Source organism: Syngnathoides biaculeatus, chromosome 2, assembly GCF_019802595.1.
Source record: "Syngnathoides biaculeatus isolate LvHL_M chromosome 2, ASM1980259v1, whole genome shotgun sequence".
Lineage (NCBI taxonomy): Eukaryota > Metazoa > Chordata > Actinopteri > Syngnathiformes > Syngnathidae > Syngnathoides > Syngnathoides biaculeatus.
In genome coordinates, this window is record NC_084641.1 from 32709818 (window position 1) to 32725724 (window position 15907).

The following is a 15907-nucleotide window of genomic DNA, read 5'->3' on the forward strand; positions in this document are numbered from 1 at the left end:
CAAGAACACAAACAAAAGCCCCCTGGAGATGAATCAGAGACTTACAAATGAACAAATTATGATGTAGGCTTGAAAAACACATTTCGATAACTTTTTTTTCATGAAGAGTCACAGTATTTGCCTCACCAGTGAGCCAAACCGATGTTGAAACCTGAGACTTTTGAGTCAAAAAGCTGACCCATTTTAAAATCGAGCGAGAACACTATTTCGTCAAAGATGAGGCTAGTGGCTGGCAGACATGGTGGACCAGGCCCCCTCCATCCTCCAAACGGAGAAGGCATAGCTTAGTCTCTCGTGGGCCAGGTAGTTACAGCCACTCAGCTTTGAATCTGTCTCGTCGCTCTGTAGAACCTGGTACAGGAAGTCGATGTAGCGTGACGCCAACTTCAGCGTCTGAATCTTGCTGAGTTTGTCCGAAGGGAGTGTCGGGATTATTTTCCGCAACGAGGCGAAGGCTTCATTCAGGGATTGCGTCCGTTGACGCTCTCGGATGTTGGCGATCACGCGCTGGCCATGTGGGTCCTCGAGAGGTGACAAACCTCCAGGACTTGGACCAGGAATCGGAGAAAGGCACGGGCCTGCAGAGGAAGGCAGATGTGGAGGACTCCTTTTGAGTTTTTTTGGTCCAGTCGGAGTATCGATCCGGATGTCGTCTCCAGGCTTGTTATCAATTGATGTGGCTGCGGCGGCAGTGTCCGTGCCAGGTGAGCCATTGTGCCGTTTCCGCCTGCGGAATCCTGGTGTTGCCACAAGGACGGGGCAGGCATTTGACGGTGGTTTCCCAATGTTCTCCTCACTGGAAACCACCACTCCCACTGGATGATCTGCACCAGTCTGCTCCTCGTCCCTCATTCCTAAGTGGCCCTTCTTGTGTCCTTGAGGGATACTTCCAAGTCCTTTTGTTTTGTCTGTTCTTCAGGAACTGTTTTATTTTCTTCTTTGTCAAAATGGGTAAAAACTCAGCATTCAACTATGGTTTTCCACCACGCTTCTTCAGCCACATTACTGCAAGGCAGCCAGTAATCACCGCATTGGTCGTCATGTCCCGCTGCTCCCCGAGCTGCATGTGATCCAACAGAAACTTGAATCTGACTTTTAAAAAAAGGGAGGGGACCTTAAAGTGTTCAGCGGTCCGCCCATCTGATTCGGTGATTGGTGTGTAACTTTTTTTTTTTTTTTTTTTTTTAAGATCAGTAAAACAGGAACCTTAAACTATGGGGTACTGTGATCAAAGGAACAAGGTGTCTGGTACAGCCAACCAAATCAAACCTCAATGACGTTTGCTCCCCGCCATGGAAGCTTCCCAAGTATATTGGTTCCAGATTTCCTTCTAAACATGTCCTTGTCCCACCAACCCCCCTTTTGCTCACCCCACACACACACTCTCTGCTGCTTCTCCCTCCCGAGTGTCGACACCACCAAGTTCATTCTATTTTTCTAATAAATATACCCATACTATGTTTTTAACATGTAACATTCCAGGGGGATGGAGTAACTGTCTTAAATAAGTTTTGGAATAAGAAGTGTGTTGGTAGAAGCAACAAGGCAAACACAATGGCGTGTTTTATTCGAGTTGGCTCTCGTTTCTAATCATAGGCCTAGAGGGAGGAAGGAGCTGGCGTTGGCTCAGCACCGCACCACCGAGGTCCAATCAGAGACCTTAGAAAAGAAAGCGCAGAGTGGAACGAAACGAAGACCTGCGGGACATTAAGGTACTTTTATCCAGAACCAGCCTCGGAACCTTGTCCAGCATTGACTTTGCTGTCCAAAACTCTGAGGTGACTGGGTGCACAATTCACCTAACACACCTCCACAAGAGATAAGTTGATTGTTTTATTTCATGCACATCATCACCAGGAAAGATGCTTCCACGCAATGAAAACAGTTTTGGTTTTGGATGCGCAGGCTGCTCATGACTAAGTGGAAAAACTCCCAGTGAAGATCCCTCCTCAGTATGAGTCAACCCTAAGGTGGCGCAGGTCCACCACAAGTGAAGAAACCTCTTTTGTCAGACCACAGATGACATGCGCAAGCAGCCCAAAGCAATTGTCTTAAACCAAAGGGTTTTGCTTCTTAGTATAGATGAGTATATATCTTTTAGTTGTGTACATACGCATCTATTCTGGAAATGAATGATAAAGCTTTTTGGTCTGGCAGGCATAATTCTTCACCAGTCCTCTCCAAAAAAACACAAACAATTATCCTCTTTCATAAAAACAATTCTCCTGATTTTACATTTACATTGCATTTAAATTGTACTTATTAGCTACTTGGTAATTAAAGCATGAACAGTTATCATCGTGTTCAGTGGTTACACACTCGCAACTGACAAAAAGTGCCCAAAATCATTTGCGTTTGGCACCCAAAGATGAAAATGAAATAGAGACTTACAGCATTTTAGCTTTTATCTCCAGGTATTCACATCTGGAATAAAAAAAATATATATATATATATATATATATATATATATATATATGTATGTGTGTGTGTGTGTGTGTATATATTCTGAATTGCTTCATAACAGTTAGTGAATTTGTAAAATTGCTCACTTAAAATGAAATGTACAGTTTCTCTTGGTTTTTTTTTTATTTTTTATATAGATTTATGTTAATAAAGAGAATAGCAGTCAAATTTTTTTTTCTGTATTAGATTACACATCGGCTTGTGTAAAATTTAATAAAGCTAGTAAATTGCCCTAAGGTGTGATTGTAAGCGTGACTGTTGTTTTGTCTCCGTGTGCCCTGTGATTGTCTGACAACCAATTCAAGGTCGCCCCCACTCGCAAACGCCCAAAGATACCTGGGATAGGCTCCTGAACTCCCACAACCCTTGTGAGGATAAGCGGCTCAGATAATAGGTGGATGGATGGTGTGCCAACCACAGGGAAGTATCACAATCCACTGTTTGAAGAAGACTTTGAGAGAGGAAACATACAGGCAACACCACAAGATGCAAATCATTCATCAGCAAAAAGAATCGGAAGTCCATATCGGATTTTGTCAAGAAAAAAAAAGAGATGAGCCACAAATGACTGAGACCAAGATTAACCATAAATGAAATGCAAAATGAAACCAAAACGATAGTGGGCCAGAGTCTGGACAAAGAAAGGATCTGTTTATGATCCAAAAGACACAGCTCATAGTGAAGCATGGAAGAGATAATGTCATGGCTTGGACTTACTGGAACGGGCACACTAGTCTTTATTGATGATGTAACTCTTGATGCTAGCACCAGAAAGAATTCTCAAGTCTACAAAACCCTTTTGTCTGGCAATTTACAGAAAAAACTAATGGGCAGAAGCTGAAACCCAAATGATCTCAGTACACACCAAAAACAGGTGAATTGACATTGCAGTTCCAATACTTTTGGAGGGGCTGGTATCTTGGGGCTCAGGGGTCAACAACCTTTATCAGTTCATGATACGAGTAGTACTAGTATTTTTATTTATTTATTTTTACACATTATTTAAAAATGTTCATTAATATAAGAAAGTCAGATTAAAAATCTAAAGCACAGATAACAATTTGTGACCTGGGTTATTTTCAGCCTTGTGGGCACCTGAAGTGGTCATCACGACCACCCTTGCGCCCCCAGGCACCTCATTGGTAACCCTAGCTCTAGCTCAAAGCCATTTTGGTGCACAGATGATACAGAGGGAGCACAATTAGTCTTGAAAGAACCTTAATCTGTGCTGCATTATTTCTACCATGAATAGATCTCATGGGACAGCGTAATTCCCATAGCCAAGCAAAGGAATGTTTTTCTTCTTGGTGCACAAGTACATGCCTGTCAAATGACAAGGGCATGTAGGGTAAATCGCGTGTTCATTTCCACTTTTGACTTGCATGCAGCCTTGCCGGGACGTCTTACAACAAAGCCCGCTCTTGGAGGTGGAATACGAAGATTCCTCGGGGCTTGCAAAAGACAAAGAGGGCAACCCAGGACGAGATATAAGGATTCTTTCGTCAAAGAGCTTTTTCTGCACCTTCCATCATGACTTTTTCTATGCGAAATGAGCTCAGTTGTCCAATTTGCCTACAGTTCTACTTGGACCCCGTGGTCCTCCCGTGCGGCCACAACTTCTGTCAGGTCTGCATTTTACAGACCATGGACAGCACTGATGAGCCATTGATATGCCCCGACTGTCGTCAGGTGTTTCAGGGCGTTGGTTCCTTACAGAAGAGCTCCAAACTAGGTAGCATCATCAACAGCTACATGGCAGCTACATCAAAGTCCGCTGATCAGGCGGAGAACCAGTGGAAACCATATAACCATTCTGTGGTGGCACCATCACAGATGTGGAACGACTGTGACGTCCATCGTCGTCCCCTTGAGTACTTTTGCTCCACCGACATGAGCTTGTTGTGCTCCGTGTGTTTCACGAAGGACCAACACCAGGACCATGAAGTTCTCAGCTTCAGTCTTGCTGAGGGAGAGATGAAGCATGCCCTGGAGGTCCGCACCAAGGTAGAGCTCTTGGGTTTCGGTTTGTCATAATGTTACATTTCTTGATAATTTTATAAAAAATGAAAACATTTCTTATGAGTCAACATCGGAATCAAGATTTTTTTTTCATAATTACCTATTCGGCCGCTTAATTACTGATCTTCAGTTATAGATGCATTGTCAGTGAAAGCCACTTTAAAATCAGAATCAGATTCAATGGCCAAGTAAGTAACACACAAGGAATTTGTCTCTGACAGTCTGTGCTACCATGGTATGACATTCATGTGGAGTACGGAGAAGAAAAACAAACAAACTAACAATAACAAAGAACAATGGACATTCAATTCATAGGGAACTATTCATTATAGCAATCACAGTAGTTCAAAGATGCAGAGTCTTCAAGCTTATACAGAGTGCCCTTACCCGTTTGCAGTTCACTGTTGTAGACCAGTGCAATGGCACTTGAGAACCCATGGGATCACAAATGACCCATGTAATTAAGGGCTCACTGCAGAAACACAATGCACCACAGTTGCTCCTTTTACCCTTAAAGTGGGACTGTCATCCCTATAAACATTCTAAAATAGATATTGTAATAGAAAATACATATAACAGTGTTAATTTCAATGTCTATACGAAAACAAAAAAAGTGAGCGGAGAGTGCGTCATCCGTGCACAAAGTTGAGCAATTGAATGTCCCTCGACATCCAAGTGGTCGCCATATTAGTCACGTCCTCTGTCCTTGACGTCATCACTTCCGCCATTGAAAACGCGCAGTGCCTGCTACTATGGAAGCCGAACAACAGAGATATTCGGATTTTTCCGACGCCCCTTCTGACACCGAAGCTCTTTTCGAAAAGGACATCACACAACTAAGTGAAGTTACCGGGGCAGTATTACACTATTGTTTGGAGCCCTCAGAGCAATTTTACACTATTGTTTCGAGCCATATTCAGATGCTATGCGATCACGGCCAAACCGCATCTCCGTTCGATCATCGCGGCTCATCGCAGCCGGCTGGTGTGTCTTATGACAGAGCCGAGCGGTGCTGGTTTAGCGGGATGTTCACAGACGCCACAGTACTGAGCAACACAGTCGAGCCGGGGCGGTTTATGCACGCACGCGACTGAGTAACGCATTCTCGGCTGGGTTCTTCAGAGCCGCCCCGTCACAAAGTCCGACGCGCAGCCTTCGCAGAAGCTGTGACCGCCGAACGCGGCGCCTCAGCCAGCGAGGCTGATTTTCGGCACCGTGGTATATAAGGAGGAGGTGGAGCCGAGCCATGCTGGTTTTAGGAGTATGTTCAAAGCCGCCGCAGTACGTGATGAACACTATCGAGACGAGACTGAGTGAGATATTTTTGGCTGGGCGATGTGCACATCAACACATTTCATACGCGGTTCTTTTGCTACGTTATGAGAGAGACCGATTACGTGGTGCGCCCCAAACTATTATTTTTTTTTAGTAGCTGTATGTGCACATCAACACATTTCATACGCGGATCTTTTGCTACATTATGAGAGAGACCGATTACGTGGTTCGCCCCAAACTATTATTTTTTTTTTTGGAGCTGTACACACACCTACCTGTTATTTGGAACCCACGGAGCTCTCATCCTCTGCACCCGTGCGATCCATTTTTCACAACAAACAGGGTCTCTTTCAAACTTATGAAGGGTAATTCCATTCTCCAGAGTGTTCAAGCAATGTCCAGCAATGCAATGAGCCGGCATTTTGGCTAACACTAAGGAACAACGAGCTACCTTCCCGGAGGTAAAACTAATGGAAACAAACTAGTCCACGAGGGGGCGCCGCTGTCCTTTACGTCACTTCCTGCTTCTTCTCGAAAACAAATCCCCGAGAGGATTTTCATGGCGGGAGTTACAAAAAGCTGTATACGTCATGCTTTGTGGTGAAAAAACACATGGGACCATATTGGCTGTGGGTTTTTCATTAATAATATCTAATATCTTTATAATAAAAATCATCCATTTCATGACAGGCCCACTTTAAAGATCATAATTTCATGACTTAATTCCAAGAGGGAAAAAAAAACAGTTTGAGTGCCTGCTAGTTTTGATTTACATTGATCGGTAGCATCTTCCCGATGGAAGGAAATAGAAGTGCTGCTGGCCAGGATGTGGAGGGTCTGAAAGGATCCAGCCTGTTCTGGTCCTAGTTTGAGTGGGATCCAAGTCTTCAAGGCTGGGTAGGGTGGTGCCGACAATCCGTTCAGTGGTTTTGATTGTCATGTTGCAGTCGGAGATCGTCCTTTTTTGTGGCAGCCCCAAACCAGACTGTGATTGAGGTACACAGTATTGATTTGATGACTGTTTGTAGAACTGTCTCAGCAACTCTTGTGGCAGGCCATGCTTCCTCAAAAGCCTCAAGAAGTACATCCTTTGCTGGGCTTTTTTTTAGGATGAACATGATGTTCGTCTCCTACTTCTGATACTGTGAGACTGTAATTCCTAAGAACTTGAAGGTTTCGACGGTTGAGACAAGACAGTTGAACAGTGTGAGGGGCAGCTGTGGTGAAGGATGGCTCCTGAAGTCCACAATCGTTTCTACGGTCTGAGTTTAACGCCAGGTTGTGTTGGCCACATCAAAGCTCCTATTTCGATACTTCCTGTCAATACGCAGACTCATCACTGTCTTTGATGAGGCCAATGAGTGTGGTGTCATCAACCATCTTCAGGAATTTGATAGCCAAGTGCCTTTAGGTGCAGTCGTTTGTATTGTGCAAGAAGAGTAGAGGGGAGAGGACACAACCTTTGCGGTGCCTCTATGCTGATAGTGTGTGTACACGAATGTTTTACTGTATGTAATAATGTTTTGCAAGAATACAAATAGATCTTACCCCTTGAGAGACTCTTTTTGCAAACAATATTTTCATATATTTGAGGTCATGGAACAATAACCATTTACAGCAAATTTGCTGAAATTAATAAATAACAGGCAAACATGACATTAATGGTTGTCTAATCAAGACAGTCTACCCTGACTTTGTGGAATGTGACTGATACATAAGCAAAGCCAAATACATTAATTTGTATAGCGCATAGACAAGGTAATGCAATGTGCTTTACACATGGATTTAATGTGCATGTGCAGGTGGTTTCCAACAGATTGCAGATGACAGACTTCCTCATCGAGAAGATTAAGGCAAAGGAGGAGCTCTCAGATGCTCGTGGAGACAAAATGGTCAACAAGGACATCATAACAGCAGAAGTCATGACTGGACTGGTGAATGGGTAATGTGGCAGATGCACACACGCACACGCATACACACACATGCACACACTGAGGTTTCACTGTAGCCTAGGGAACAAAAACAACTTTTTGTTGGTAGTGTGTGACATCCTCTTCATCACTAAGTGATATGTTTTGTTTACATTAATGCTGTGGTAATTCTTGCCATCACTGTGTGCTATAAATTTTAAAATTTGGCAGTTTTAGAAATCCCCGCTGACGGGGGATGTCGATCATTTTGGCTTGTGCTTTATCATAACCAGTGGTGCGCCACGTCTTCTCTGCTGGCCTAAACACCATCAGAAGTGATGATCTACATTTACAACTTAAACAAAATTATATAAATATATTTTCTATAGTCTGGCTGTGAAATTTCAGTCTTCTATTACCTGCCCAGTTTCTAGTAGTGTGTACTTCAGATTTCACCCCACCCCCAAACAATCAAATTTCAGATTCACCAGTCTTGCCTTTTGTGGAGACTTAATGGCCTCTGCCTTTTTCATCTTCTGGTTGGTTGAGCTAAAGGAAGTTGAATCTCAGACTCTGGAGGAGCTGTGTGGTTTTCGTTCTGGCTGTGGAGCAGTGGCCCAGCTCTACACCATCAGCAATGTCCTCAAGTTTACATAGGAATGCAGAAAACCTTAGATTATCACAGTTTGGGATTTTCCATTTTTGTTGATTTTTGTTTCGTTGTGACTTTTTTTTGGTCAAATTTAGTTAATTTACAAGTTCAGTGATAGATAGATAGATAGATAGATAGATAGATAGATAGATAGATAGATATAGATAGATAGATATAGATAGATAGATGTGTGTCTACATATGTATATACTGTATATGTCATGTAATTTCAGTTAAAAAAAAAGGTATGTGAAGTTCATTGGGACATGGATTTATTGAAGCCCGGATCAAAATATTTGGAATTTATCAGATGAAGAAATCATGTAAGTGACTCGCAGTGATGACGCCACCCTGACAGGGAAAAGTTAAAAGTCACATTTTTGGTGAAATGATCAAGCTAATTTGATGCACGCTAATTGTTGGAGGCAGGTGGCCAATTGCTTGTGCTGACTAATACTAACTTCATATACAGTAGATTCTTTGTTTGTGTTTTTATGGCAAGCAACTGGGTGACTATTACACAAGCAGCTAATTTAGGTTTTTATTGTGCAATTTATGTATGTCCATAATAGAAACACCTAATACATAAACTGACTTTTACTTTCTCAATGTGCCTGTGTAACTATGCGAGGCTAAAGGACAATTGCACTTTCATTTTTAAAAATTCTCACTTTCCTTTGTAAATTGTCAATTGGAAAAAGAAAGAAAGAAAAAAAAAACAATATCAAGAATTAAGAACATCCAATGAATGGATAGATGGGGACAATTTGATTCTAGATTGAATAATGTAATCAAGCGATGGTTGTTAGATTTCTTGATCCACCGAAAATGAATGTGCAAATGCTTGGCCCAAAGGCAAATCCTTCGCTCAGTTTTGTGGGGATTTGATTGCTGGTTTTGACAAGTGAACTTAACTGCAACTTACAAGTCACCTCGAACTCTAACAATTGGCTGATGTGGTAACAAACCTGTAAAACTACCAGACAAGTACAACGTTGTTGTTATTGTAGCAAGTTCCTTGGCTGGCACACAATTTCTCCTTGTGTTCAGGTACTGTGAGAGATTGCACAAGCTGCCGGAGGAGGAGCAAAGTAAGTGTAGAACCAAGTGGCAGTTGGGAATTGGCACACTGGTGGAACAACAGCGGATGCTAGTGGACAGCCTGCAAAGTGCAACCGAGGCTCTCAACTCGACAGACTCACGAAGCTTCGTTAACCGGTATAGTGCATTAACTGTTTTTTTTTTATGATAATGCATACCCATAGTTAATGCATATTTAAAGATACAGTCACCCAACTTTGATGAAAATAGTGTGGGCTTAATTGTCACTCAGTGATAGTAAGAATGTGAGTACGTGTAGTGGTCTGTGCAGTGTGACTGACTGGAAACCAGGTGAGCATTTAACTTGGAAAGTATTTGGAAAAGAAAATGTCCAAAATTTGTGATTTGTGAATTCACACTTAAATAAAAGAAGATGAAGTCCAATGTGTCTTATGCAAAGTGTCATGATCCTGCCGCTCCAGCCCGGGCTGTGCGGGTACCCGCGCGGTTGCGCTGATTGGGAGGCGCACACCTGCGCCTCATGCGGGCTGATTATCCTGTGTATTTATATGACCCCCGATGACGACTGGTCCGGCCAAGATCGTTGAGCTTCATGTCCCGTTCGAGTACTTCCGTATCCCTGATCGTCAACCCGTGTGTACCGACCTCCGCCTGTTCTCCGATCGACCCTGTAAGCCTGACTCCCTTGACACTTCTTCCTTCCTTGATCGATCTCCCGTGTACCGACTCATGCCTGCCCGCTCACCTGCTCTCTTCGCCCGACGTCCCAACTACCGCTGCTGCACCTGACTGTCATGCTCCTGGTTTCCTGCCCAGGCTGGCGTGGCCAGCCAATCAGTCAGAGCACACCTGCACCGTGTTACAGTTGATGACGCCCAGTATAGATAGGATGTGGGGGACGACTTGTCCTTCGCTAGATCGTCGTCCTTGATGCCTCGTTCCCGCACTCCTGTTTGCCTGACTTCTGCTCGCCGTGCACCGACCCACGCCTGTCCACTGACCACCCTCGTAAGCCTGCCGTACTATTACTTCTGATTGTTGGGACTGTCTGCCTGATCTCAGACCTTGGACCGAATAAAGGTTTCCTCTGTAGTGTCTGCTTTCTCTGGAGTCGTGCATTTGGGTCCACCCTCGAGCCCCGTTTCGTGACAGAACGATCTAGCCATAACATGGACCCAGCCGACTCCGAAGCCATCCGCTGTGCGCTGCAAGTGCAGGGCAAACGCCTGGGCGAGCAAGAGGCTGCTCTCCAGGGTACTAATCAACGGATCCATGAGCTCTGCGCCCAGCTGGAACCGTGGCTAGCTTCTCAAGCTAGCGCGGCTGCTACTGAGCCTCCCCGTGCCGGCATAACTCCGCTCTCACGACCAGAGCGGATCTCAGGCGACTCCGGCAACGTCAAGCCCTTCCTGGCGCAGTGCGATCTCCACTTTGAGCTGCAAGCGTCCGTTTTTCCCACGGACCGCTCCCGGATCACCTTCGTCATTTCCCACATGACGGGGAGGGCGGAGGGGTGGGCCACCACTGAGTGGAGTCGTAACTCTGAGATCTGCCGCTCATGGGCGAGCTTCGTCTGCGCGCTCACCCAGGTTTTCCAGTACACGGCTCCGGAACGCCAGGCGGCGTCCTCGCTCATGACAATTCGCCAGGGACGTCGCCGCGTGTCCGACTACGCCTTTGAATTCTGGATCCGGGCTGCCGAGAGCCGTTGGAATGAGGAGGCCCTCCATGACGCGTTTTACCAGGGACTGTCCCCACAAATGCGTGGCCACCTCGTTGCCATGGATCTTCCGCCTTCGCTAAACTCCCTCATCGCATTGGCCCTCAAGGTGGACCAGCGCCTGACCGTGCAGAGGCAGATGGAAGGCCTGAGGGAGGAGGAGACAGAGAGGCTCAGCCCGGTCGCTTCTCGGCCACCCGCGTTGTCTGCTACATCGGAACCCATGCAAGTGGAGGGGCTTGGCAGCCCAGCGGAGGAGAGCTTACGTCGGCGACGAGTAGGGCGCTGTTTCTACTGTGGTCGTTTGGGACACGTAATCGCCCGCTGTCCGACTCTGCCGAAGCGCCCCGACCGTGGGATCTCGACGCCGGTGAGTGTGCGGTATACTGGCGCTAAGTTGGAGCGGTCGCTGTTGCACCTCACAGTCGGGACAGACGCTCATTCATGCATAGTGACCGTGTTCATTGACTCTGGTTCGGATGCGAACCTCATACATCCGCGGATAGTCGAAGCGTTGCGGGCGGCAACCTTTCCCACACAGCGTCCTCGTGTTGCTTACGCCGCCAACGGCAAGTTCCTCTGCCGCGTAACTCACCGCACGCAAACTATACGTATGGACTTTCCGGAGGGGCACACAGAGCGTATTAGTTTCCACATTTTCAATTCTAGTAACAGTGACATAATCCTGGGGAGCCCGTGGCTCAAGAGACACAACCCACACATTGATTGGGTCACGGGTTGGATTAGGGCATGGAGTGAGGACTGTTGCAAGCAGTGTGGCGTCGCCGGGGACGACGGGGGGATCCAAGTTGCCGAGCTTAGCACCGCCGCCGAATTAGTCACAGTACCGTCTTGCTACCATGATTTGAGGGAGGTTTTTTCGGAGTCCAAAGCAGGAGCTCTGCCGCCGCATCGGCCGTATGACTGTGCCATTGAACTCCTGCCGGGTACCTCACCCCCCAGAGGGAAACTGTTCTCTTTGACAGGACCGGAGCACCAGGCAATGAGGGAGTACATTGAGAAGTCCCTGGCAACCGGACTTATTCGACCGTCTATTCGACCGTCATCCTCACCAGCCGGCGCGGGTTTTTTTTTCATTAAGAAGAAGGATTCCACCTTGCGACCCTGCATCGACTACAGAGGATTGAATGACATCACGGTCAAGAACAGGTATCCCTTGCCCCTGATAGCTACAGCCTTTGAACTCCTCCAAGGAGCCCGGATCTTCACCAAGTTGGATTTGCGCAAAGTTTACAAAACAGTGGTGAGGCCGGCCATGATGTATGGATTAGAGACGGTGGCACTGAAGAAACAACAGGAAGCAGAACTGGAGGTAGCAGAAATGAAGTTCTCGCTCAGAGTGAGCAGGTTGGATAGGATTAGAAATGAGCTCATTAGAGGGACAGCCAAAGTTGGATGTTTTGGAGACAAGATTCGAGAGAGCAGACTTTGATGGTTTGGACATGTTCAGAGGCGAGAGAGTAAGTATATTGGTGGAAGGGTGCTGAGGATGGAGCTGCCAGGCAAAAGAGCGAGAGGAAGACCAAAGAGAAGGTTTATGGATGTGGTGAGGGAAGACATGAGGGCAGTTGGGGTTAGAGAGGAAGATGCAGAAGATAGGCTAAGATGGCAAAAGATGACACGCTGTGGCGACCCCTAACGGGACAAGCCGAAAGGAAAAGAAGAATACCAAAGTATCTTAGGTTGGATTTGGGGAGGAAAAGAAAAATTAATTCATACGGTTCAAAATAAAACTGCAAACTAAAAAAATTCAATACAGTTCATGTGTCATCTGGACGAAAAAAAAAAAAAAGCTTTACCTGCAATGTGAACAGAGCCAAAAAGCCTATAATACTTTCGAAGGTCTTTTGCAGACCATTTCCCCACGTGAAACTGTTATCACCTTTAGGGTATTCATTCGTTCCAGGATTAACTATGTGTGTGTGTGTGTGTGTGTGTGTGTGTGTGTGTGTGGTGTGTGTGTGTGTGTGTGTGTGTGTCTTTGTCCATGTAGACCAAGCTGTTGGCGGGATCAATTTATTTTGCATTATTGTGGAGCACTTTTAGTTGCATCCCCCCATCCAGTTGACAAAATTCATTGAAGCACACTGGTAGCAGGTAACTCTTTATTGGCACTTCAACATCACTTCCAGTCTGTAGCTGGTAATGATTTTGCCCAAAATGGCTCTCCATTTACATCTATTAATTATTCTATTCCTTTCTAATGATGGGAACACAACATAAATCAGTGTTCCATGTTTTGACTTGTGGTGGGACATAGTCTTACCTTTCTTTAAAGATTTTGGGGGTCTGGTTCCCCTTGGTGGCACCCTGGCTCAGCTGGTAAAGTGTTGGCCTCACAGTTCTGAGGTTCCAGGTTCAATCCCGGACCCGCCTGTGTGGAATTTGCATGTTCTTTTTGTACCTGTGTGGGTTTTCTCTGGGCACTCCGGTTTCTTCCCACATCCCAAAAACATGCAATATTAATTGGACACTCTAAATTGCCCCTAGGTGTGATTGTGAGTGTGGCTGTTTGTTTTGATGTGCCCTGCGATTGCAACCAGTTCAGGGTGTACCCCACCTACTGCCTGTTGACAGCTGGGATGAGCTCCAGCACTCCCCGCGACCCTTGTGAGGATAAACAGCAAAGAAAATGGATGGATGGATGGATAGTTCCTCTTAGAATTGCCAAACTCTACCAAGGTTGTACTGACCAGACAGTACAGAGGTGTATTTATCACAAATAGGACAATAACTTCACTTATGGTCATTATGGATTAGCTTGATTTACAGTACAAGGCTCCTTTCATATTTCACTTTGTTGAAGGTCTTGAGAGACGTTTGCATGATAAACTGCTGCTTTTTCCCAACTTTGGTGGCATACCTTTCTTTAAAATATTTGGGTGATACATGCTTGACAAAGGCTCTTATAAAGGCTTTAAGATCCATCAGATAATTTTTTTCTGTCGCAATTTTCATAAATAAAAAAAAAATGCAACCCAAAAACGTTTACAGAGAAGAACAGCCACCCACCCCATCCCTGATAAAAGAGAAACAAGAAGATATCTGATGCTCATGTTTTTCACTATCCACTTCTTCTCGGTTTAAGTTAATCGAAGAGAAGCTGAAGAAGGCTGCCACTATCACCATACCCTGAAACATCACAATAAAGGCTTCCCTCAACACCAAGGAACTGCAGGAAGGCCTCGGGCCACCTTCAACCCGTGGACGGCCCACCCCAATCTGCAACTGAGCAGCGACCTGCGCACGGCCAAGTACAGCAGCAACAAGGAGCCGTGCGCTAAGCACCCGGAACGCTTCACCAGTGCCCCACAGGTCATGTGCAAACAGTGGTTTTCTTATGGCAAGCACGTGTGGGTGGTGGGGGTTGGTCCCGAAACCATGTGGTTGCTGGGGCTGTGTTACAAGAGCATCTCCCGCCGCGGCAACCGCAGCCGGCTGGGTCACAATTCGGTGTCCTGGCGGCTGCAATAGAAAAGCAGCAAACTGACAGTGTGGAAGGCCTCGTCCAATGTGGCCCTTCACCAAATGATCGCACAGTTAGTGAAGATTGAGCTGGTTTTGGATTATGAAGGCGGCAAGTTAACGTTCCACAGTATTAACGGCCAAAGGGAGCATCTCTACACAATCACAACTGAGTTTGAAAAGATAGTTTACCCAGCTTTCAGCATCCACTCCAGCACAGCAGACTCATGGATCAAACTCCACCATGGCCTGTGAGGATCTGCTTGTGTCGAATAAGCCCTCATACTAAATTTATCTGGGTATCGATTTCTTAAAATTCAAATACAAATTCAAAGTGAAAAATGCTTGGCGTTTATTTTTATCCTCAGGAGTTTGCCCAAATACTCATACTCCCGAATATATTTTGAGATATGAGTATTGTCATTATACTCTAGTGCGGCTACTGTATGTCACAACAGTGAAGGAAATACCATTTTGATTAAATCGCGGCATTCGTATAGCATCACTTATCTTGAACATTCTTATCAGATGGGAGTTTATGTACAAAGGTACTCATCATTTATATTCAACTTCAGTAATGTTTTATTATGCTGATTAATACAGACGGCAAACATGCAACTTTTCTTTTATTGTCAAAAATGTAAATTGTCGATTGACATCACAAGAAAATCAGTGCTTTGTCAGTTTTTTTCTCTATTCTAATGTGAACATGAATTGTGGTGTTTGTATACCAGAGTGCAAATATTTGTGTTTAAAAATTATAAATAGAACAATGACAAAATAAATCAAGTTAATACCATCCATCCAATTTCTGAGCTGCTTATCCTCTCAAGGGTTGCGGGAGTGCTTGAGCCTATCCCATCTGTCAACGGGCACGAGGCGGGGTACACCATGAACTGGTTGCACGCCAATCGCAGGGCACATAGAGACAAACAGCCGCACACACAGTCAAACCTAAGGCCAATTTAGAGTGTCCAATTAATGTTGCGTGTTTTTGGGATGTGGAATGAAACCGTAGTGCCCGGAGAAAACTCACGCAGGCACGGGGAGAACATGCAAACTCCACACAGTGATGGCTGGGATTAAACCTGGATCCTCAGAACTGTGAATCCATCGTTTGAATTTAATATCCTCACTTCAAATTATTACACAGCTGAATGAATGTGTGGCATCTCCCATTGGCATTTTAATTTTGTCTTTCATAGGATGTTTCCTGGTAAAGTCCTTGCTGCCATGTTGAAGTGTAATAGTGCCAGATTTCCGACACTCGCATTTACAGGAGGGCCAACAATATCGTCTTTTTTCATTGTGTCATACAGGA

The 15907-nt window shown here is 45.2% G+C and overlaps 1 protein-coding gene and 1 pseudogene across 1 annotated transcript; one reads left to right on the forward strand and one right to left on the reverse strand.

The window, feature by feature from the left end:
• Nucleotides 1-222: 222 nt before the first annotated feature.
• LOC133490849 (twist-related protein 2-like) lies at nt 223-877 on the reverse strand. The gene has a single exon (XM_061801421.1). The coding sequence runs from the start codon at nt 850-852 to the stop codon at nt 223-225; it is 630 nt and encodes a 209-aa protein (XP_061657405.1). The 5' UTR covers nt 853-877.
• Nucleotides 878-3993: 3116 nt separating this feature from the next.
• On the forward strand, nt 3994-15185 carry LOC133495833 (E3 ubiquitin/ISG15 ligase TRIM25-like; annotated as a pseudogene).
• Nucleotides 15186-15907: the final 722 nt, after the last annotated feature.